The sequence below is a fragment of the Puma concolor genome, chromosome F2, assembly GCF_028749965.1.
Source record: "Puma concolor isolate L17-30 chromosome F2, mPumCon1.1.hap2, whole genome shotgun sequence".
In the NCBI taxonomy this organism is placed as follows: Eukaryota; Metazoa; Chordata; class Mammalia; order Carnivora; family Felidae; genus Puma; species Puma concolor.
The window spans coordinates 63,741,563-63,766,002 of NC_141684.1; the positions used below are offsets into that span (position 1 = coordinate 63,741,563).

The 24,440-nt window shown below is 45.0% G+C and overlaps 1 protein-coding gene across 1 annotated transcript; it reads left to right on the plus strand.

Annotated features, from left to right (window-relative positions):
* Positions 1 to 2,454: 2,454 nt before the first annotated feature.
* Positions 2,455 to 19,191, plus strand: PRDM14 (PR/SET domain 14). The gene is made up of 7 exons (XM_086695753.1): positions 2,455 to 3,157; positions 3,721 to 3,774; positions 3,863 to 4,020; positions 5,183 to 5,453; positions 9,965 to 10,167; positions 16,292 to 16,393; positions 18,964 to 19,191. Exons 1-7 carry the CDS (start codon positions 2,455 to 2,457, stop codon positions 19,189 to 19,191), a joined length of 1,719 nt encoding a protein of 572 aa, XP_086551879.1.
* Positions 19,192 to 24,440: the final 5,249 nt, after the last annotated feature.

The following is a 24,440-nucleotide window of genomic DNA, read 5'->3' on the forward strand; positions in this document are numbered from 1 at the left end:
CGCCCCGCTGCGGCTGCTCGCGAAGGTAGGGGCGGTCACGGAGGAATCTACGCGCTCGGCCACAGGTCACTCTCCTCCGCCAGCTTTGGGACCTGTCGCGGCGTCTCGTGGCCGGCTAGACGTTTCCTCCTTTCCTGCCCTCCCCCTTCAGTAACCCACCCAAGGCCAGCCCCGGCGGGAGGGTATACGCCCCATTTTGCAGAGGAGCAGCGGGCCGGAGTGGCGGGGAACCTGGCCAAGATCACCGGGCATTACAAGGGTTTCTCTCCCACCCTAGATGCTTCCATGTGAATGTGAATGGGCCTAAGTGCTCCTTTCTTTCCCTCAATGACCGGCCCGGAGAAGAAAGGTGCGGTCTTTGAGCGCCAGGTATGGGTCTGGACCTTGCTTTCCAGGGACCGGGGCATCCGAGGTCGCGAGCCTTCCGCGGGGGCAGCCGTGGCGGAGCGGGGGGCCGGAGCTCCCACATCCGAAGTTACTGGAGAAATAAACTCCCCAAAGAGGGCTAAACGACCCCCCCGGGCAATTCGGAGGCGTCCCGGACGCCGAGCCCCCCGCGTCCAGCTGCACCCACCCGGGATCCGCGAGGCGCCGCTTCCCAGCCCTTAGGGCGGTGCTAGGCTCCCCACGAGGTATCAGGGGTAAAAGGCCCCTTGGTCCTCGGGGCTTGACGCCGTCTTCGGCCGGGAGCAGTTCTTGAGAGCTCAAAGCCGACAGGCAGAGGAGAGACCCCGGGACGCGGGTCGCAGCCTTACCGGGCGAGCTCGGGGTTGGCGTGTGCACCCGGGGGCTTATCTGGGACCCTCGGCAACTCCTGCCCAGGCTTTTTGCTCCCCCTCCCGGCAAGCCTGGAGGGGCAATAGTGCCAGCGGCAGAGCGGAGGGCGAGCGCTCTGGCAGGGTCCCGGGAGGAGTTGGAGACCTGAGGAGTTAAACACGCGACCCCAGGGGACTGGAGGGCTAGTGGAGCCTCGGCCAATGGCTGCGGTGGGCGGGGAGGAGACCCGCCCGAGACCAGCCGGAGACCTGCGTGGGCCGCGTCCCTTCCCCACCCTCGCCCTCTCTATGCCCCGCGGCCCCGCCCGCCCGCCGCCCTCTTAAACCCCGCTCGACCCTCCCGGCCCGCCCGTCGCCTACCAGTGCGGAGCCTGCGCCGCCCTCAGGGTCCTGGAGGCGCGCGACTGGAGGCGGCGCTCTCGAAGGTGGGTGCCGGGCTGGGGCGCCGCGGTGGCCCGGGGCCGTCGTCCGCCGGGGCGGCTGGGGAGCGCAGGAAGCGGGCGCGAGCGCAGCTCGTCTTGGGTGGCCTTTTTGCCCTCTTGGGGCTTTCACTCCTTAAGTGGCTTTCAACCCTCGAGTGGCATATCCTCGCGGTCAGGGGAGGCCAAGAGCCGAGCGCCTTCGGGGGCTTAGGAGGAGACAGGCAGATGCCCTCGTCGTGGCTGACCTCTTCTACTGACCCCGTGTTCTTTAATTTCGGAGTCACGACCCTGCTGGGTTTCCTTATTGGGCTCATTGATCTTGCCCTCGAGCCCCGCCGGCCCTGAAGGGGCTCCATTCCTCGGCCTTGGTGAACTTGTGTCCATTAAAACTCCATCCTTTCGGGGTGGGAGCGGTAGCTGCCGAGGCTTCTCTCCCACTTGGCCTGGGACTCGACCCAGGTTCCCCTAAACCCGCAGGTGGAGTGACCAGAGTTCCCACAGGGACTTGGGGAATGTGGCGGGACTCGGCCATGTGGCAAACCCGGCGCCGGCTGCGGAGCTCGGAGGGGAGCCGAAGGTGGCGCCCTCCTCCTCAGCAGCCCGGGCTCCTGGGTCCGAGGGGTCAGCGCCGAGAATCGTGGAGCGACGGCCTCGCCGACCTGCGTCCGGGTTTGGGGAGCTCGTCTGTTTCTGCGCTAACGGGCTGGGGGCCCTTGACTATTCCCTGACTGCTGGGGACCCAGGAGCGCTCTGCGCGCCTGCCCCAAAGCGCACCACGGCCTTGCGCTCGGGCCGCGGCCCCGGGAGTGGGAGGGTCTGGGGGCTCCAACCCACCCTGTAAAAGACTTTCGTTGGACAGAGAAGAAGGCGGAAGAGGGAACTTGAAATTTGCAGGAGCCGGGTTTGGGGCGAGATGTAGAGACTAGGTTGTTGGAAACCATCTGTGCTTGGTCGGGGTGCGTTTGGAGAGGGAAGGCAAAAGCGACTCTTACCGGGAACTTGGAGTGGAGCAATATCCCGGAAGATTTTCGTTTGGGGTTTTGTGTGTTTGTTTGCATTGCGGTTTTGTTTTGTTTTGTTTTGTTTGTGGGGTAGGGCTTGCGAGATCGAGTTGGGAGGTTTAGGCGATTCCCTTCGACCCGGGGCTAGCTCGGATGATCGAGGGTAGGCAGGAAGGAGCAGGGTCGCAGCGCCCTGCGCACCTCACTCGGCTGCGCTTGCTTTCCCGCAGACCCGCCGCGCGCTGTGCCCCCAGGATGGCTCTGCGGCGGCCAGGTGAGGCCGGACCCCAGGGCAAGATGTGCTATCCTCCTGAGAGGCTCCAGGGAGGCCCCCAACACCTGGACGCCTACTACACGCCTTTCCCGCCCTATGGCCACTATGCGAACATGCTAACCGCTGCGGAGGAAGATTTCCAACCTTTCCCGCAGCTGGAGGCCGCCGTGACTGCATCCCACGCGATGCCCCCCTTTGCCTTCCGGCCCGCGCCTCTCTTGCTGAGCACCAGCCTGGCTCTGCAGAGGGAGCCGCTCTACGACCTGCCGTGCTACAGCAAGCTGCCACCGTGGTCCCCAATTCCCCACCTCCCCAGAGAGGTGCCGCACTTCCTCAACAGCAGCCGCGAGTATGCAGGCGCCACCGGTGAAGACTTGGGCCATACTGGTAGCCGAAGTGACACTGGCCAGTGCTGTGGACCTGAAACTTTAATGCCGCCGCCGGCTGTGAATGCTTCCCTGTTCCCTGAGGGGGTGAAGGCCTCCCAGTTATTATCTTGCTCCCCCAGCAAGCGGTCTGAGGAGGGCTCCAAACCCCTGAACCAACAAGGGAAGTCATCTCACCGCTACCACTTCACCCAGGAGGACCTGCACTTAGTTCTGTTCGGGGTCATTCCCAGCCTGGATCACTCAGCCCCTCTGCACCACGCGGTTTCCGGTTTCCTGGTCCCCACGGACAGCTCTGGTAAAGGTGGTCACGTTGGGCAGGAGTCGGGTTGGATGGGAATAGAGGTTGGAGGAGTGGGGAAGGAGCACTTCAAGGTGGATCTGAGACGGCTCAAGTCCAGCTGGGAAGTGTAGATATTTCCCATCAGGATGGAGCCCTCACTTCTGAGGCTGCACTTGCTTTAATGCTTGATTCCTAAGGTTGGCTTTAGTGGAGGAGGGAGAAGAGAGACATGGCTCACATAGTGGATGTCAGCTGGGATCAGATTCTACCGGGATAATGCAAGGTAGCTCCACTAGAGCCTCACGCAATTCATACTGGGAGTCCCAGTTTAGCCATCTATCTCCACCTTATTCAAAATCAGCATTATCTCTGCTTCTCAAGTTCTTTAAATTTGCAAAACGGGGTTAATTACATAACCTTGCAGGGGCTGTTCTGAGTCTCAAAGGAGAAATTTTATGTGTAAAAGGAGCAGGAAAAATATAAAGGATAAATCAACATTAAACTAAGGATAATGGTTACCTCTAAGAAGCAGGGAGGGAAACACCTTATGAAAAATAAAATCTTAACCCCTTTTCTAGGATCTGATTCTCTTTGTCGAACTCTGGATAAAGACTCCCTTCAACTACCAGAAGGTAAGCAGGGCCTCTGGCTTGGATTTCTGTCCGGATGTAATGCAGTCAGTTGCCTCATTGGCTTTCCTGCCTCGGGCTTTTCCCCTAGGTCTCTGCCTCAAGCAGACGATGTTTGGTGAGGTGCGGCATTTTGGTGTATTCTGCAGTAGCCTTGTTGCCAAAGGAGTCAGATTTGGACCCTTTCAAGGTAAAGTGGTCAACGCCAGTGAAGTCAAGACCTATGGAGACAATTCTCTGATGTGGGAGGTAAATAAATATGCTTCTGGTGGGTTGACAAAGTGGGAAATGAAGCCAGTGGAGAACAGTGTCGGCTTCTGGCCCCCTGGGAGGGGGTCACTCTGCTTCTGTGCTGCCTGTTTTACAGTATAAAGAGAAGGGAAGAGGGGCACCTGGGTGGCTCAGTTGGTTGAGCTTCTGACTTCCGCTCAGGTCATGATCTCACGGTTTGTGGGTTCAAGCCCCTGCATCGGTGCAGAGCCTGCTTCAGATCCTCTGCCCCCTCTCTCTACCCCTCCGCAGCTCGTGTTCTCACTTTCTCTCTCTCTCTCTCTCTCTCTCTCTCTCTCAAAATAAATAAATAAACTTAAAAAAAAGAGAGAGAAGGAAAGGCAGATATTCACTCCATTAAGATAGCACCTCTAAGTGAATTCTTTGTGTTTCCTGATGCCTTAAATCGTTTTAATCTGTGAAGATTATCAATGGAATATACATATTGAACAGTTAATATTTATCTTTGTTTATGGGCAAAACCAAATGGTTTAAATGTTATACAGTGCTGCTGAGAATATGCCAAAGAGAATAAAAACAAATTTTTAAATTTGATATCATCTGCCTATGAAATTAGCTATGGGTTTTTAAAAACTGATACTCTTGACTGTGTTTGGGGCATGCTGGTCAGACTCCAGTTAGAATATATCAGGTACCTCCCCTTGACCCTGAATTCCTACTTCTAGGAATATAGGGCAGGAGTGTAATCTGAAATTCAGACCCTGTGGAAGATGTTAATCACAAGGTTGCTGATAATAACAAAACGTTGGAGACTGTGGAATTGCCAACAGCAGAGAAAGAATTACTTGCATGACAACCAGGTTGGGAAAAAGCACAAAACTAATTGGTTGTCTTTAAGTTGGGAATTAAATGCAAACTTCTCTAGTTCCCCTTTTCTCTGCTTATGGAATTAAGATACTATAGAAATTTGGAAATTAAAGTGATAAAAGTAAGAACCTTTAAGAATGTCACAGCACCGATAGAGATAAGCTAATACATCTATTTGGGCTTAATAATGTTAATAATAAGTATATTCAGTGGACTCAAGCATGAGATTTGGACTATAAATTTTAATAAGTAATTTTATAGGTTAGGCACAAAGAAAAAGCGCATTTTAAACTTTACGTTTCATTTTTTTTAGATCTTCGAAGATGGTCATTTGAGCCACTTCATAGATGGAAAAGGAGGTGCGGGGAACTGGATGGCCTACGTCAACTGCGCCCGTTTCCCCAAGGAGCAGAACCTGGTTGCGGTGCAGTGTCAGGGGCAGATATTTTACGAGAGCTGCAAGGATATCTGCCAGAACCAAGAGCTCCTTGTGTGGTATGGAGACTGCTATGAAAAGTTTTTGGACATTCCCATGAGCCTTCAGGTCACAGAGCAGGGGAAGCCGGTGCCTGGGCCCTCTGAAGGTGAGTGCACACCTTTGCCTTTCCCAGCACACCTTTGCCTTTCCCAGTGAGGCTCTTCTAGTAGAAAGACTTGGCACATGAACCACACCCTCCTGCAGCATCCCCGCTGACTTGCGGGGCACCCCCTTCGCAGAGGCTACTGCAGGGGAGACTAAACTGAGGATGTCTCTAACCAGGGGGACACTACCCAGCGAAAGGAAAATGCCCTTATCTTTCCACAGCTGCTGAGGCTACTAATATTCACAAGGAAACCTTTTCTTTTTCCCCATCACCTCCTCTCAGAGGAAAAAGTAAATAAAGGCCAAATACATGGATGCAACTTCTTCCCTAGGTGAGCCAGTTTCTGATTCATCTCTGCTCAGGCTAACACAGCTGATGACTCCATCAAAGCTCTTAGAGCAGTGTTTTTCAAGTAGGGGTTGCAGTATCTTAATGTGGGAAATCAATTTAGTGGTTTAGACCATCTTTAAAGAAAAAAAAGAATTAGAATAGAGTAGAATAGAAAATATTGATGTGAATCTCAAGTATTGTTTGGTGAAGTTTGATTACAAGTGGAGATGTGTGGTATACTGAGTCTCAAATATAAAATATATTTCCTACTGTGGATCTTCGTCCCCTTGGAGAAGCATTGAGTTAGACTCTCACTCTCAGATTTTAATGTGGGTGTTGACTATCTGGGGATCTTGGAAAGATGCAGATTCTCATTCAGGGCTGGGACAACCTAAGATTCTGCATTTCTATCAAGCTTCCTGGGGAGGCTGATGCTGTTGGCCCCTGGACCACATGAGAAGGTTGAGGAGCCAGAGAACCACCAACCCACTGTCTGGGAATGAGCCTCTGGGATTTGCAAATTCTCTGAGTGATTTTTACATACACAAAAGCTTGGGAATCCCTATCTGGTGGGTGGGATGAGTTAAATGCAAAATGTATGTAATAGGGTGGAAGACCACCTTATTATGTTATAATAAGTGTGATAAGTAACAGAAAAAAAGAAGTAAATTTGCATTCATCACACAATACAGTGATTGTATGCGTGCACATCTCCCTTGCAAACATAGACCCTTTGGTGCAGGAAATAATCCTCAACACCTTCATATCCCTTTCTCCTGGATCTTAGTGTGTATTGAAGGGAAGCAGAAGACATTAGGACTAATGCAGGGAAAGCTGCTTAGAGGTGGAAGGAAATATAGGGTGTGTTAGGCTGGGAGAGGGAAGGAAATTTGGCTTTGGGGAATAGGGAAGCCAGGGGGAAGGACTCGCTCACTGGGATTAGGAAGTGAATAATGAACAGGCTCTTGTTTCGAGAGTCCAAATTATGAGGGCCTCTCGGAATCAGTTGGGTAAACCATCTATCTTCTGCTACCCCAATGAGCGGATAGTGTGGGGGGTAAAGTCGGGGGGTGGTGGTGAGATGGTGGGACTCTCTAAAGTCCATGGACCTCACACTTATCTCATACTTATGGATTCTTTTTGGTCACTTCCAAAATGTACTGATTGTTTTTGAAATAAAACTGAAAAATACATTTGAGAAAATATACACATGCTCAATCAAGATACAATCATCTTTTTGAAAAAGTATTTAACACTATTATTGGCTATTACAATGATCATAACTTTTGATTACTCAGTAATACTCTTCTGGAAATTTGTCTTCAGAAAATGGTCCAGAAGGACAAGGTTTGCGCAGGAAGGTTTTTACAATGGAACCATCCCTATTAATGAAAAATCACAAACAACCTAAATGTTCAATAGTAGAGTAATTGTTATGTAAATGGTGATATATTAACATATAGAATAATATGCAGAAATCCGCAATCCCCATCTGGTGATAAGGAACAGGGAAGGATGAGGGCTTATGATAGTAAATGGGGTTAAAATAATATATATTTGGGAGAGTGTATGGAAGGAAATTGGTAAACAGCTTAATTTGTTGGAAAGAATTATGGATGAACTAATTTGTTTTCTGTTAATGAATGGTTTTGAATAGGATTAAAAAGGAAAGAAAAATCAAAATTCTTCTGTCCTGTCAAAGAACTTTTACTCAAAGGCTTTTGGCGAGGAATGGTGGGAACTTCCTTCCCCCATTAACGTCTTGAGTGGGAGGGAAGAGTCTGGACCCTATGTGGGCGGGTTATTTGAGTATGCAAGCCTGTGGAGTGTGTGTTTTGGGGGATGGAGGTGTGGAATGTGAAGACAGCTCTTAATTGTTACCAAACTCTAAACTGTGTGGAGGGGCAGAAAGTAGCATTGTCGAGACTGGAAAACCCCTTGGCTAAAAAGAGGAGTTGACTGAGGTTGGGGAGTGGGGGTGGGGAGGATGAAGAAGGAAAGGGAACAGGATGAAGTTATCAGGTTAAGTTAAATTTCCAAAGACCTGAGCAGAAAATGCAGACAGGTGAGCCCTAATTAGTTAGCAAAAGTGGAGTCTCATTTTTGCCTAAGTGGTTGTTCTCATGCAGACTCCCTATCGAACTATTATTCTGAATTTCGCTGTGCTCTAGTGCTTTGATTTGTAAAGGTCACTGATCCAGTCTTGTAGACCCTCTCTTCCCACCGGAGGAAGCAGGAAGGCCAGGCCATTCTGACCAATGAAAATTCTAGTGCTGAGCTAAAACCATCCCAGCAAGGGACTTCTGAGAGTATTAGCACCTCAATGAAAGTGATAGACATGCCAGGCAGTGGACCATCCTGGGGATGGCGGTTGCCTTCCTGGTTATTTACTTAATGAATGGTTTATTTCCTTAGCCACCTGTTAAACGTGCCTGGGAGGTAGTTGTCAACTAACAAAGCCCCTGATAGATAGCTTCCCTGCTGTCCTGATGCTAAGAAGATTTCCATCTACAGACTCCTGCATATACTTATTCCTGGCCCTTCTCTCTTTCTCTCTGGGGCCAGACAATGAGGTCTCAGTGATGCATTCACAGTCAAAGCCACTTGATCCTCTGGAATCCAGAGTGTCCTCAGCAGGGAGGCTTTTGTAGGTGGCCCCTGTCCCCTCCTCTCCCCCCAACACATAGACACCCCTGGACCTGGGACCTCCCTTGCTAGAGTCGGCTGAACCCTCTCTAACCTCTCTCCCCCTCCCTTCATTGATAAAAACAGATTTACCTTTCTGGATCTTGTGTATCACTCAGTGATAGTATCGCTCTTTGGTAAGAACTCAATAAATGATAGGATTAAATTAATCATCATGGTAACCCTATAAATACAAGGGAAGGCAAGATATTGTCAGCCTTACTCCATACATGTTGGTTCTAGCTCTGGAATCTTTTCCAAAGGTTCAGAGAAGTAAACTGTGAGCTAAACAAATGCCTAAGACTTCATAAAAGGGGCCAAATGGAGCAGCTCTTGTGAAGCCTAGGAAGTAAGCAATTGGTGTCCATCATGGCCTGAGGTGAACTGCTTTGAACTTAGAGCTTGGGCTGATCTGAAAGGGACACAATAGGTATGTTTTGGTATATTAACCCAGCCTTGTAACACGTGCCAGTCAGAAGTGGCTTCAAGAACTGTGGTGCCGAGGGGCACCTGAGTGGCTCAGTCGGTTAAGTGTCCGACTTCAGCTCAGGTCATGATCTCATAGTTCATGAGTTCAAGCCCCGAGTCAGGCTCTGTGCTGACAGCTCAGAGCCTGGAGCATGCTTCACATTCTGTCTTCCTCTCTCCTTGCCCCTCCCATGCTCAAGCTCTGTCTCTCTTTAAAAAATAAATAAACGCTAAAAAAATTAAAAAATAAAAAGAACTTTTGGATTGAACTGCTCTTAAATAGGGCTGGAGGCAGGGCTAAATTAATAGACTGGAGAAACATAGCAAAGCCTGGAAAACATGAAGACTTCGAACCCTAATCGAACTGATTGGAAAGTAATTAAACATACGTGTATACACATATGTATTTCTTTAAGGAATAAGAGTTCATTGTTTAGGTATGACAACGACAATACGGTTACTACTTTTTAAAAGTATTATATTTTAAAGATTGCAGTTTGAGGCATTTATGAACCAAATGATAATTAGTATTGAAATAGTCACGGAGGGAAGTGATCTAAATGAAAACAAAATTGGCTATAAGTTGATCGTTGTCAAAGCTTGGTGTTGAGTGCATGGGGGATTGTTAGTGCATTATTTTGATTTAGTATATGTTTAAATTATTCTGTAATAAAAGGTTTTTTTAAAAATCCTGTTGGAGAGGGCCACCTGGGTGGCCGAGTCAGTTAAGTGTCTGACTTCAGCTCAGGTCATGATCTCATGGTTCATGAGTTCAATCCCCACATCGGGTTCTATGCTGACAGGTCAGAGCCTGGAGCCTGCTTCGGATTCTGTGTCTCCCTCTCTCTCTGCCCCTCCCCCACTCACGTTATGTGTGTGTTTGTGTGTGTGTGTGTGAGTGTCTCTCTCTCAAAAATAAATAAACATGAAAAAACATTTTTTTTTTTTTTTTAATCCTGCTGGAGGAAATAAGAATGAGGGAAGGTAGCTGACAAAGCCCCTGGCACTTATCCTCCTGTGTTTTACAGAGTCTGCAGAAGGCTACAGATGTGAAAGATGTGGAAAAGTATTTACCTACAAATATTACAGAGATAAGCACCTCAAATACACCCCTTGTGTGGACAAGGGTGACAGGAAATTTCCCTGCTCTCTCTGCACACGATCCTTTGAGAAGCGGGACCGGCTCCGGATCCATGTCCTTCACGTTCATGAGAAGCACCGGCCTCACAAGGTAAGAAGTAGGGTGACGAATGATGGGTGGCCTGTTACTCACATTGCTTTCCTGCTCCTTTCTCAAACCCCTGAAGACACAGTGAGGGTCCCCTGGATGTGAGTTGCTGGGACACCGTGCTTGACGATGTAGGGTCTATGAAGAAAGGGATGGTGCCGTGGAGGGGCACACAGGAGCTACCGCGTCACAGTGCTAGAATGGATGCATGAGGTTGAGAGGACACAAAGGAAGGGTGTCCACTTCTACCTGGAGACGTGGGTTATGAAAGGCCTCACAGAAGAGGTGGCCTTGAGCCTAGTCTAGAAGGACAATGGGATGTCTGATTTATGTCAGAGGCAGAGTTGGTTGAGGAGGGGGAGAGGGTCGAGATGTTCCGAGCAAGAAGGAGCCTGGCATGTGCTTTTAGATCACTGTACGTTGTTCTATCATCTGTGCAGGCATATTGACCATTGTAGATAAGGATGAGGCAGAGGCATGGCCCAAAGAATGGAAGGCATCTGTGGCATGCCAAGGATTTTGTCAGGAAGAAAAGCAACAATGGCCATAGGGAGCCATTTTCTGCTATTCCGGATACCTGGTTGCTCTGCCGGACTTGGTGAAAAAAAGTGCATGCACCATTGAGCCTGTTTAGAAGAAAGGATGGGACTTAGGTGCAGACAGACATGGGTGTGGCTCCCAGCCCTGTCGAACTGGCTGATGAGGCTACCACCCGAGCGACCCCAGAGTCCCAGTTCTGTTCACTTGAAAAGCGAGAGTAATCTTCATAAAATTGCCCTTATCTTCCCCCACTGGTGGATCTTATCTGTTCACGGCTAAGCTTGCAGGGAAATCCCAGTCACTATATTACTTACTCCTAGAAAGTTTGAGGAGTTTTACAATAATCATGTGTCATTTTGCTCATCAAAAGACATTTAACACAATTAGTTTTCAACAACCCCTTGGTGGTCCAGATCTACAAAGATGTCCACACCAACCCAGTCCCCTCCAAATACCACTTCCCACAGAAAAGCACATACTTACCAGAATTCTAAGAACATTTGAAGTATAAGACAGTGAAATTACTGGGGTGCCTGGGTGGCTTAGTTGGTTAAGCGGCTGACTCTTGAGTTCAGCTCAGGTCATGATCTCAAGGCTCATTAGTTCAAGCCCATGTCAGGCTCTGCGCTGGCAGCACAGAGCCTGCTTGGGATTCTCTCTCTCTCTCTCTCTCTCTCTCTCTCTCTCTCTGCCCCTCCTCCCCTTCTCATGCTCGTTCATGCTCTCTCTCAAAGTAAACATTTTAAAAAGTGATAAATTTATTTCCAATTTTTACTGTTTAACGTGGGAAAAGAAAGTATGTTTGGTAAATATATTTTGGACAAAACAAAAGCCTCCTGATATGCTATGACCCAAGTTAAGACATTTAAGGTGTAATGTTTTTCTCTACGTGTATGTGTACATTTATGTATTTTTAACATACTTGGGGATATTCTGAGGCTAGTTTTCTGACTTAACACAACATCATGAGTCATTTATAAACATAGTTATGGCTGCATCAGTATATATTAGATGGATGTGCTATCATTGATTTAACCAATCTTCTGCTTTGTGATTTTTCCCCCCAGTGTTGCTGTGGTGAACAATATTATATACAAATCATTCTCTCTGTTATCCATGTCTGATGATTTCTTTGGGATAGATTCCTAGAAGTAGAAAAACTGGGTCAAAGGGTGTATACAATTTGAAGGCTCTTGAATCGAGGCACTAAACTGTCTTCCAGAGAATGTGTCGATTTGTAGTCCCGCCCGGGGTGGGGGCTTGTGTGTGTAGCAGGCAGCACCAGGTCTCCTGCAATGCTACTGTCCTTCTTTACATTGTCATTATGATAGACGGAAACGGTATCTTGCTTTACTTTGCATTTTAATTAATGTGGTCTAAATGTTTAAACTATATTTTATTGGCACATTGTATTTGTCTTGTGATTTATCAATTTATGTCCTTGGAAAAGATTTCTATTGCTACATGTTGTAGTAATAATGTTTTACAAGCTATATTGTATCAATTCCGGGTTGGAGTTTTTTCACATCTTTATGTTCCTGAAATTGGAGTGTGTTCAACAAGTGACGATATGCCACCATCCCAATTGGTGGCATTTTCCTTGTTAGCACAAAAAGTAATGGTGGATCTTACAGCTGATGAGATACACCATTTAGGCCGTTTGTCAGATTTGCTGCAGCTACAAGACCAGGGGGTGTTGGTTAACAAAGGAGAAGCTGTCGGATTTGTTTTTGTTTTTCACTAAAAAGAATCGAAGAAAAGGTTATCAGAACTCGATCAAGATATTTCTGCTAGAAAGTTGGCTAGGTCATTTGCTTAAACTCTGAGGACGGTGTTGGTCTTGAGTCGGGGTTTGAGTGGAGAAGCTGTACTCGGATGCTGCCATCTTTTTTTTTTTTAATGTTTATTTATTTTTGAGAGAGGTGTGTGTGTGTGTGTGTGTGTGTGTGTGTGTGTGTGTGTGTGTGTGCGTGCGCGTGTGCATGAGGAGAGGGACAGAGAGAGGGAGATAGGATCTGATCTGAAGTCTCTGTGCTGAGAGCAGAGAGCTGATGTGGGGCTTGAATTCATGAATGTGAGATCATAATTTGAGCCAAAGTCAGTTGCTTAACCGACTGAGCCACCCAGGTACCACAGGTGCTGCCATCTTTGAGACTGAGGGACCGTAGACCAGGCTGTCAGTGGATGACAGAGACGAGAAAGAAGGCATGGAGGCTGGTCAGAGTGAAGTGAGGAGTTGGGTTTTATGGTAGAGTGGAGAAAGAATCATTTTTTAAACTGGCAATAGAAGAGGATGAGTCCTGTGTCCTCAGTGTTCCCACAATTCTTCTCTAGTGATCTTCTTTTTGCAAACTCTCCCTGAGTGGTCTTGTCTCTTTTATTATGACTATAAGTAGCATTTCACTTTGGATGTTGATCCCTGGCCAAGAGCTCTGACCTGAGCTCATGAAGCATGTATCTAGCTGCATTCTAAGTATCTCAACCTGAATTTCTCATGGCACTCCTTTTCTTATTTTTACTGGTAAGCATTTTTTAATGCTTTTTTTAGTTTTCTTTATTTTATATACTTAAGTTTGAGTACTGAACTTCTAAGGTGATAAAATATATTTAATTTTTTCAAAAACTTGAACAAAACATTTAAGTTGAAAAGAAGGGGAAAAAATCTCTGGTGAAACCTGCAGAACTTAAGATAAATAATTTTTTTAAAAAAACCAACCAGTTTCTGAAAAAGAATTGACAATTAGAAGATGCTGAGTGTACAACCAAAAATGAAAAACCCTGTATTGTCACCCCTATATCCAGCATTTAAAACCTAAATGTACCTCCTTTTCACATAATTTGTCGAGCAAAATTAATGAAGAACACAAATAAATGACAGAGGAAATCCCTGTAGTTCATAACAATGAATCCCAAAAGTTTATACGTGAATTTGGGATCTCAGCCCTCTCTAACCTCCTAAAATTCCTGACCAATGGAGGGAAGGCTTTATTTTTCCAGAAAGCATCGTTGCTTATAGTCTATAAATTGCTCAAAATTACGCCAGACTTTTTACTTTCTTTACATTTTGTTTTTGACTTCCCCCTAAGCTTTTTGTTTTTGCTGGGATTTCTAATTACAAGAGGTAAATATAGTTTCTTAATTGTGTAAAATGATATTTACATCCTTGTTGAAAGCATTCTTCATGGAGCTTATTCAGATTTGAACCAGGTGCTTTCTAGGCCTGTGAACTGTCATTATTTGGATAGTTTTCATCACCTTTCTGAATTAGTTCCACTGATTTTCACATCTCACTCTTCTTCTCTCTTGATTTCCAATTTTCAAAAACCTTCACGGCATCTTTCCATTTACTCTTATCATTTGATATCAATCTGGTTCTTGATTATTTATAAATAACTGGGTTTTTTCTTTATGGAATTTGTTATTTATCTTTGGAGTTCTGAAAAAATTAAAAACAAATTTTTTTTTTTTAACGTTTATTCACCTTTGAGAGAGAGAGACAGAGTGTGAGTGGAGGAGGGGCAGAGACGGAGGGAGACAGAATGTGAAGCAGGCTCCAGGCTCTGAGCTGTCAGCACAGAGCCTGACACGGGGCTCGAACCCACAGACTGTGAGATCATGACCTGAGCCGAAGTCAGACGCTTAACCAACTGAGCCACCCACATGCCCCTGGAGTTCTAAAATTTTAACAGAATGTGCCAAGTTGGATGTCTTTTTCTTTTTGTCTTGCTTTGTAATCAGTGAAGTACAAAGTACTCTTTCCATTTGAAGGCATAAGTCCTAAACTGAAAGGAATTTTCTTGTTCATTCTTTGATTATTATTTCTTCTAGATCTTTATTTTCTCCTGGAACTTCTTTTGGCCAGATACTAGCTACCTTCTTGTGCTTAACATTTTTGTTCTTTTTTCTGAAGTTTTTTGTTGTTGTTGTTTGCTTGTTTTTATTTTATAGAGAGAGAGCACACTGAGCAGGGGAGAAGGGCTAAGAGAGAGAAAATCTTAAGCTGAGCATGGAGCCTGACGTGGGGCTCGATCCCACGACCCTAGGCTCGTGACCTGAGCCAAAATCAAGAGTCAGACACTCATCTGACTGAGCCACGCAGGCTTAACTTTTAATTCTTTTTGCTCCCCATTCTCAGAGTCGCCTAATCTTATTTTCCAAATCATGTATTTAGTCTTTATATTTGATCTGTTCTTTTTTGTAGTATTAACTCAAACACCTGACTTTTTGTGCTAGCAATCATAGTAATGATAACAAATGCTCATTATTAAAACCTCAAACAGCACAGAAAAGTTGGAGAAGACTTTAAAATTTTTTTTTTTTAACGTTTATTTATTTTTAAGACAGAGAGAGGCAGAGCATGAACGGGGGAGGGGCAGAAAGAGAGGGAGACACAGAATCTGAAACAGGCTCCAGGCTCTGAGCTGTCAGCCCAGAGCCCGACGCGGGGCTCAAACCCACCGACCATGAGATCATGACCTGAGCCGAAGTCGGATGCTTAACCGACCAAGCCACCCAGGCGCCCCTAGAGAAGACTTTTAAAATCTACCCCAGGGGCGCCTGGGTGGCTCAGTCGGTTAAGCATCCGACTTCGGCTCAGGTCATGATCTCGCGGTCGGTGGGTTCGAGCCCCGCGTCAGGCTCTGGGCTGACAGCTCAGAGCCTGGAGCCTGTTTCAGATTCTGTGTCTCCCTCTCTCTGACCCTCCCCCGTTCATGCTCTGTCTCTGTCTCAAAAATAAAAAATAAAACGTTAAAAAAAAAAAAAAAGGTTGTAAATTTGAAAAACATTTCTTTAAAAAAATAATAATAATAAAATAAATAAAATCTACCCCAAACATATCCTCTCTCCTGTGTGTGCACATAAGCACACCCGAGGAGCAGGGTGTGGAGGCAAAATATATTCCTTTACCTGGTTCGGGATCCTGGAAAAGATTCAGCAGGTGGCACAGAGAAACAACATGAACCTTTGACAGCAGGTGAACACATGCTGCATCACATGCTTTCACTGGACTCCCAAACTGGTACTTTTTTGTAGGTACAATGTGTCTCAGACCACCTGCCACCTGTTTTGCCATGTGGGGCTCCATAATCATCACCACACCCACTAGCTTTTTAGCTCCTTGTCTCTAGCAAAGTGTCGAGCACATAGTAGGTACTCCATAAATACTTGTTGAATTAAGTGGAGTGGTGTCCATCAAGAAAAGCAGGAGACAAAGGGTCCAAGTTTAACTGACTTGCTCTGGTCACACAGCTACTTGTTGACAGAGCAGGACTAATTCATGCTTCTCTTCCTGTTCACTTCCCACCTTGTACATCTGAAGCAGCTGACAGCCAGAGACTTTAGAGGAATTATGGAAAGCCACAGCATTGAGCAGGCTCTGGACCAGAACTCATGCTTCCAGATTCTTCCGGTGTAGCCCTGGGTTGTCTTTCTACTACTTTAATTAGACCCCTCAGCCTGAGTCTACTTGATCCTCTGCCTACAGACATATGCAAGATAAATAGAATATTTTACCTCTTACTCCCAGATAAACATAATGGTAAAATGAAGACGTGATTTTTAACTGCATGTTTCTTTTACACCTTAGTGTTCTACGTGTGGGAAATGTTTCTCTCAGTCTTCCAGCCTAAACAAACACACGAGAGTCCACTCTGGAGACAGACCATACCAGTGTGTATACTGCACAAAGGTAAATGGAATCTCCTTCCAAGGGATCTGCCTTGAGCCCTGTTTGGATGGATGTTCATGGCTAAGAACTTGAAGCATAAAGCCTGGCTTATAAGGAGTTCTTGGTTAGTCCATTATCAGCCCAAACCCCATTTCCATCCCTAAATATGTTCCAGTTTGCTTAAGATGATCAGACACGATCTCCTACTGCCAAGTTGGCATTTGGGTCACGTGTAATGAAACACACCCTGCAGGGTTGTCTGGATTCAGTCGGTAGAACATACGACTCTTGATGTTTGAGTCGGAGTTCAAGCCCCACGTTGGATGTAGAGATTACTTAAATAAATAAACTTAAAAAAACCTTTTTTTTAAAGAAATACACCCCTGATTTACAGACAGCCCTGATGATTGCAGACACAATTACATAATATTGAAGAGCACAAACTCCTCTATCTTTCTAGAGCAACATTGCTGAAATGGAATCTAATGTACATTATACAGAATATTGAATGATTAAAATGAAGACACAAATATGTAAATATGTAGTTAGGAGTTGCTGGAATAGAAACAATGGTTTGACCATGCTTTAGACATTATATCAAAATATCTCATGTCCTGTTTTGATGATAAACATCTGTGCTGCCCAATGCTTAGTGAGCCATTAACCGTATGTGGCTATTTAATTTAATAAAAACGAAATAAAATGGAAAGTTCAGTAATTTGGTTGCACTATGCACATTTCAAGTGCTCAATAGCCCCATGTGGCTGCTGACCACCAAATTGGATAGCACGGACACAACATTTCCATCATTGCAGCAAGTCCTATTGCATAGGAATAGATTGATTCTGTCATCAGTTTTATATAATAAAGCCATAAAAGGAATATAGGCTGTCTTAGGGGGACATCTAAACCTCCCACAGAAGAATAAAACATTGAGCGCACCAGACTTGGGGAAACCTACTGCCAAAGAAATTGTGGGTCAATAGAATGGTCATAATCAACATGGCGAAATGAGGCTGAGCCAGAAGTAGACCATGTGGAGCCAGCACAAACTGAAGGAAGGTGACCATGGATTTGTGTGAAAAAAGCAGCCTCTCCTGAGGAATAAATTCTGTCCAGGATATCCAGAGCAAGGTCAGAATAACTCCACAACGCATTCTGTTTCTGGAGTTCTTACTCTGATCCCTACCTTGTAACTTCTAACTAACCTGGTATTGAGAGATGTTCTGAAAGGGAACTAAATATTTGGCCTCCCAGTTGACACATTAGATTTCAGTTACTTAAGCTGATGAAGACTGACCATGTGTGGGTGTTCAGGCAGGTACAGCTTATGAACCTGACTAGGCAGTGACCCAACTCCACATGTGCCCAGACACCCCGTTGTCCGGTGCTTCTCTCTCAGCCCCCAAATCCGGGGTCACCAGTTTAACCAGTGTTTTATATCACAGTCAATGAACCCCAAAATGAAGTCATTATGTCTCTAATATACTACTTGAAGGTGACAAGTAGTACTGAAATGAATGAGGGAAAGAACAGAAGTGGCCAAGAAAAGATACGTAAACACAGCAAAGTACTTGGGAATCGAAAATGTGACAACCATTCTGAAAAAATTTGGCAGTTTCACTAAAAACTAAACTTGGTAACTGCCATACAACCCAGCAATTGTCCTCCTGGTCACTTACCTTAGACATGAAGGTTTATATCTTTACACAAAAACCTGTGCACAAATGCTTGTAGCAGCTTTATTCATGAGAACCCACACCGGAAACAACCCAGATGTCCTTCAACGGGTAAGTGATTGAACAGACTGGGCACATCCACACCAGGGAGAGCTACCCGGCAATAGAAACAGCATGAGCTGTTGTCCACACACCAGCCTCAAAAATGGAGAACAGTTAGCGGTTGTTACGGCTTAAAAGAAAAAAGTGGGAGTGAGAGGGATCAGTATGGCCCTAAAAGGGCAACGTGAGGGGTCGTCATGATAAAATTGTTCTGATCTTCACTATCAACATCAGAATCCTGGTTGTGATACTGTACCGTAGTTCTCCAAGAGGTACCGCTGAGGGAAACTCTGTAAAGGGTACACAGAATCTCTAATATTTCTTAAGACTGCCTGTGAGTAAACAATCACCTCAAAAAGTTTTAAGTTTACAAAAAGAAGACACTGGGGTGCCTGGCTGGCTCAGTCCGTGGAGCGTGCGACTCTTGGTTGTGGGGTTATAAATTCAAGCCTTGTGTTGGGTGGAGAGATTTCCTAAAAATCTTTAAAAAAAGAAGAAACCAATAAGATACTGCTTTATGCAAGACCGTGGCCAATGCAAACTACTCCTCTAAGGCACGTTCTCTTGGTGTGGTCCTGGGTCCACCTGCATTGGAATTGCTTGTTTATACGCAGGGTCCTGAGCCTCATGTCTGTCATGTCCTTTTGTTATTAAGACCGCTACTGTTGACGAGGAGTGCTCTATAGCCTTAAAACCCAGATTCATCTATTGGAGAACTAAGGATCAGTGACGTTGAAGTTAACCCCTTTGTCTAGTTGGCTGTGCAGGTGATGGAAGTTTACTTTTTCTTCTGCTGTCTGTTCTCTGCAGAGGTTCACTGCCTCCAGCATCCTTCGCACGCATATCAGGCAGCACTCAGGGGAGAAGCCCTTTAAATGCAAGTACTGTGGTAAATCTTTTGCATCCCACGCCGCCCATGACAGCCACGTCCGTCGCTCGCACAAGGAAGATGAGGGCTGCTCCTGCAGCATCTGTGGAAAAACCTTCCAGGATCAAGAAGCGTTCTACTCCCACACGAAGCTTCACGAAGGCTACTAGCCCTCAGTATGGGGACAATGTAAAAACTAAATGCTAGGATTCTGTCTTTGTTTTCCTTGCTTACGGGTGTGTCGTACGAACAGATGATAGTTTTACTAAGATGAGAAGCAGAAAAATGGAACCGGCCAAAAAGCTGATTTCACCAGCTTTCACAGAAATGTTCTTCACAATTTTTAACAAAAATGGAATTTTGGTGAATTTACCTAAAAGTAGTGAACGCTGACTATTCATAGAGAGCTTCAGCGTCTGGAAACTCAACACAAACCCTGAGGGAGGGACTGGGAGTAGAGTTTGATTTTTGTGATGAAAAAGACCTTTTCTCTATTCGTTTTAGACCCCCAGTTGTCATGTCTGTGGCCATCACCTGGTCTATTCTTCATAGAATAAATTCTTTAAAAGTCCATTCAACTCCGAGCTTCCTTAGTATTGTAACTGTTTGGACATAGATTAGTCTGCCATCTTTCTTGCATTTATTTTAAGCCCTTAGTTCCCACCCTCCCCCCATCACATGACAAATGCAGGTTAATTTGTTCAGCACCACACAGAATTACTCAGGACACAGAAGTTACGTATTCACGCCATCGTCTGTGAGCTTTGTAATTGGGGAAGAAAAATTATTGCCAAATGAGAAAAGACTTAAAAATTGCAAAAGACTAAAAACTTAAGTGTTTTTATACTGCTCTAGTTTCAAACCTGATTTCATTCCTGATGATGGCACAAGTGGAATTTTTTTCAGGCCTAATTAATTAGCCGGTTCATACTCTATTTAGAATGTAGAAAGAAGAGGCCCACCGAAAAGAAAAATGTGCTGTATCAGTTATCACGAGGCTGATGCAAGCCTTGGGGAATGTCTTCTAATATGTGAGCGACCACAAACTGATTGCACGTGGGTAATATTAGCCAACATTTGTAAATGAGCATGAACCCTGGGAAATGGTACTGAGCTCGCCATTTATGGATAAGGAAATCGAAGCCGAGGGTAAGGAGGTGATGCAGCGGTCGCCTCCAAGGGACAAAGCCAGGTGGGCCCAGCTCCGCCACTCAGCCTCTTACCAAACCAGCATGCTCCATTATGAATCCTGCTAAGGACACAGCGTTTTCCCATCAACTAACCCATTCCTCCCCAAATTAAAGCAAACAGCACCACACTTTTAAATATTCTACATGGAACATTTGAGACCAGAATAAAAGTGTTTCGTAGGCGACCAGAGCTACTAAGCTAGAATGTCACATCCCCAGCCATGGTGGTATTGACCGTCTAGGATTTTCCTTCACCTTTTATCCATGGTCCACAGCTCTCAAAATGGAGCAAATTCAATATAGAACAGATGCCCCATCCAGAGGGAGGCTCCCAGCTGTAGCAGAGTCCTTTGAGAAAGAGATGTAGTGCAGGTGGAAAAGCAGTGACAGATTTTCCTCTGGGGAATCCTTTGCTGCCTTGACTAGGTCTTGGTAATTTATCCTAATGGGAATGTGCCCTGTTGTTTTAGGACTGTTTTAGTTCATGTTAATTAAGTCAGAACAATGGTCTTTTGAAAAGACTGGGACTCATCCTGTAATTAGGCAGCCTTTCTTTGACTGCTAGTTCATTTTAAAATCAAACGGGTAAAAGCAAGACATCAGGAACTCAGTGATGTGGATTTTTTTCACTAGTTGAATAATTCAAATTAAGTACTTTGTTCTTTGGACAAGCATGGTAGCAAAGGAAGGTGTGGGGTTTTTTTGTTTTTTGTTTTTTGCTTTTTTTGTGTGTTTTTGTTTTCTCTTTTTCTAACAGGGCATGCAAAATAATATAATATTTGGGACCAAGCAGGCTTAATCTGCCCTACTTCCACAAAGTTTGGGTCATCCTGATTGTGTTACATACCTCAATTTTTTGTTCGGAAAATGCAGTCAGTTCACAACATCCTTCTTTAATAATTACCTTAAGCTCTTTTGTGTTTATTTAAAATGTGTATCTTATCTATTTTTTTTTTAAAGTAAGCTTTGCACCCAACATGGGGCTTGAACTCACCACCCTGAGAGAGAACAAGAGTCACATGCTCTACCGACTAGCTGGCCAGACGCCCTGAAATGTGTATCTCATCTATTTTTAAAGATAATTTGAGTCAGCTTATAACGATAATTTTTAAATTCTTTTTTCAACGTTTATTTATTATTTTTGGGACAGAGAGAGACAGAGCATGAACGGGGGAGGGGCAGAGAGAGAGGGAGACACAGAATCGGAAACAGACTCCAGGCTCTGAGCCATCAGCCCAGAGCCCGACGCGGGGCTCGAACTCACGGACCGCGAGATCGTGACCTGGCTGAAGTCGGACGCTTAACCGACTGCGCCACCCAGGCGCCCCATATAACGATAATTTTTAAAAGACTAGGACAGTCAGAGTAGAAGACTAGCCATTACATAAAAGTAGAATGAAATGAAAGCTCGGCACAGATACAGCTACACTGACTGGATATTGGCTGGACATAGCACATAGGATACAGATTTTGGAGGTGGACAAACTTGTATTTGTTTACCGTGTTCTCATTTAATTCATTTAATTTCTGAGGCTTAACATTCTCCTCTGTAAAATAATGTCATAGTTATATTGTAGGGTGGTGTTGAGAAGATTGAATACAAGGAGGTGACTCTCATTATGGGCGATACTTAATAAATCTATTTCCTTTCTCTTGTAAGTCAGGCAAACGGGAGATGGAATTCTGCAGATTTCATTGTTGATAGATAGCCTTTCCTTCAGTGGGTCTCAAAACGTGTGATTCCTGAAGGCGCAGTGTCAACATCACCTGGGGACTGGTTAGAAAGGCAGATTCCCTAGCCCTACCCAGTGTCTAGCGAATCAGGACTTCTGGGGGTGGGGCCCAGCAATCCATATTAAAGTTTGAGAACCATGGCTGCATTTGATTTCTCTTCCTAGTCCCTGCAGCACGGCAGTGGGTAAAACTGAGTCGCTGGGTGACTTGGCAAAACCACAAATGCTGTTCACTAAGAGAACCATTAGAACGCAGATGGCAGGCACAACAGCCGTCTTCCTTGGGAAAATGGGTGCCAACGCAACACTGTTGGAAATGTGGAACTTTCTGCAGCTATGACCTGACGATGGAATGTAGAAAGCTTCTCATGACTCATCTCCCCTTTGCCTGACTGACAAGAGAAAGGAAATAGATTCTCTGGCTGTATTTCTTTTCCCAATCTAAGTCAGATGATAAATATCTGTTCATTCATTAGAGTTTTTTAAAAAATGTATAAGAAAGGGCATCTGAACTCTGGAAAAATAATGAGGCTCAAAGTAAAGTGGAATTCATGATATTGATGAGGCTCTTAATGGGCCCTCAGGGTGTCCTTCTAGGACTGGGAGAAGTTGCCAGTTGCAATGAACAAAGCCATCAAAACGGACAGATGCTTGGGACCTCCGTGAGGCCTGCGGTAAGCAAGGCATTGTAGCCATAAAGTCATAGCTCCATTTGTACCCAAGTAGTGCCGGGCACGTTGGGGGTTGGAGGAACTGCCATTCACAATATGTTAGACATAAGATCACAATTACTGTCCCAGAACATCTATTATCGGTGAGTCTAATTTTGACATCACAGGTCGCACAGTATTTCATTCATGGTAGTTTTAAGTACTTTGAGAGTTACTTATGACTTTTTAGGGGCAGTAGTTGCACCGAACTCTGATTTCTTGGACCCTACCCAAAGGTCAGGAGAACAAATGTCTACACCGAATTACTTCAATAGAAACGTGTAACTAGAGGAGCACCTGGCTGGCTCAGTTGGTGGAGTGTGCAGCTCTTGATCTCGGGGTTGTAGTTTTGAGCTGCACATTGGGTACAGAGATTACTTAAAAACAAAATCTTAGGGGCGCCTGGGTGGCTCAGTTGGTTAAGCATCCGACTTCGGCTCAGGTCATGGTCTCGCGGTCTGTCGGTTCGAGCCCACGTCAGGCTCTGCACTGACAGCTCAGAGTCTGGAGCCTGCTTCAGATTCTGTGTCTCCCTCTCTCTCTGTCCCTCCCCTGTTCATGCTCTGTCTCTCTCTCTCAGAAATAAATAAACATTAAAAACAAAATCTTAAAGGAGCACCTGGGTGGCTCAGTCAGTTGAGCATCTGACTCTTGATTTTGGCTCAGGTCATGATCCCAGGGTTGTGATATCAAAGCTCCTCGTGTTGGGCTCTGTGCTGAGCATGCAGCCTGCTTGAAATTCTCTCTCTTGCTCTACACCTGTCCCCATTCGTGCATGCACGCACTCGCACTCTTTTTCTCAATAAAATCGTTTTAAAAAAAAAAACTTTTTTCAAATTTTATTTTATTTTTATTTACATTTGAGATGGAGGGGCAGAGAGCGAGGGAGAGAGTCCCAAACATGCTCCTGGTTGTCAGCTCAGAGCCCGGTGCAGAGCTCAGACTCACAAACCATGACCTGAAACCAAAAGTCTGACTCTTCCCTGACTGAGCCACCCAAGCTCCCCAAGAAAAGAAACATTTAACTAGAACATCATTTCACAGAGCTTTTTCATTGATTGACCTCCAACAAAATAGAATGACCAGAATTTTTAAGGAAGAATAGTGTTAATAATATAAAATAGAGGTAAACTTCTCCCTCCTTGATAATCTCTTCATAGAGTATGGGAATCTCACAGAAAACAATAGTTTTCTGTATTATTGTAAGAGGTTATACAAGAAATAACAAGTGCATGAAACTCATTTATTGTTGCAAAGAATTTTTACTTTATTGCTTTGCTGACTTAAAGTGACGGGTAAAATATGGCATTTTGAAATGAGATATTTAGCACTTATTGCCGCTAAGGTAGAGAACGTTCAGGGAGAAGATTGTGGTTTTATTTTTGCATCTGTTCTCAGAGTAAAATATGCTTTCACGGTCACTTTTTCATCTTAAGTTATCTCGAGATTTTTGTGATCTCCTATATTAAAAAGTGGGGTAAATTGTGTGTGTGTGTGTGTGTGTGTGTGTGTGTGTGTGTGTGTGTGTGTTAACAAGTAAATTCTATCTATACGTTTGTGAAATTGGATTTGGATTTCTTTCTAACGTGGTACCTTTAGTTGAAAGCAGTTTGCTGTCAAGAAAATATATCAAAGGCATTGAAATGCCATCCGTGATTTTTACAAACTTTAAAAATGCTAGTGCTCTTCCACTTGCTTCCACAGTATGTTCTACTTGACATACATCTGTATCAATTATTTTTAAAATGCTAAGAAAAATAATAGGTAAACTTTTAGAACCAAATAT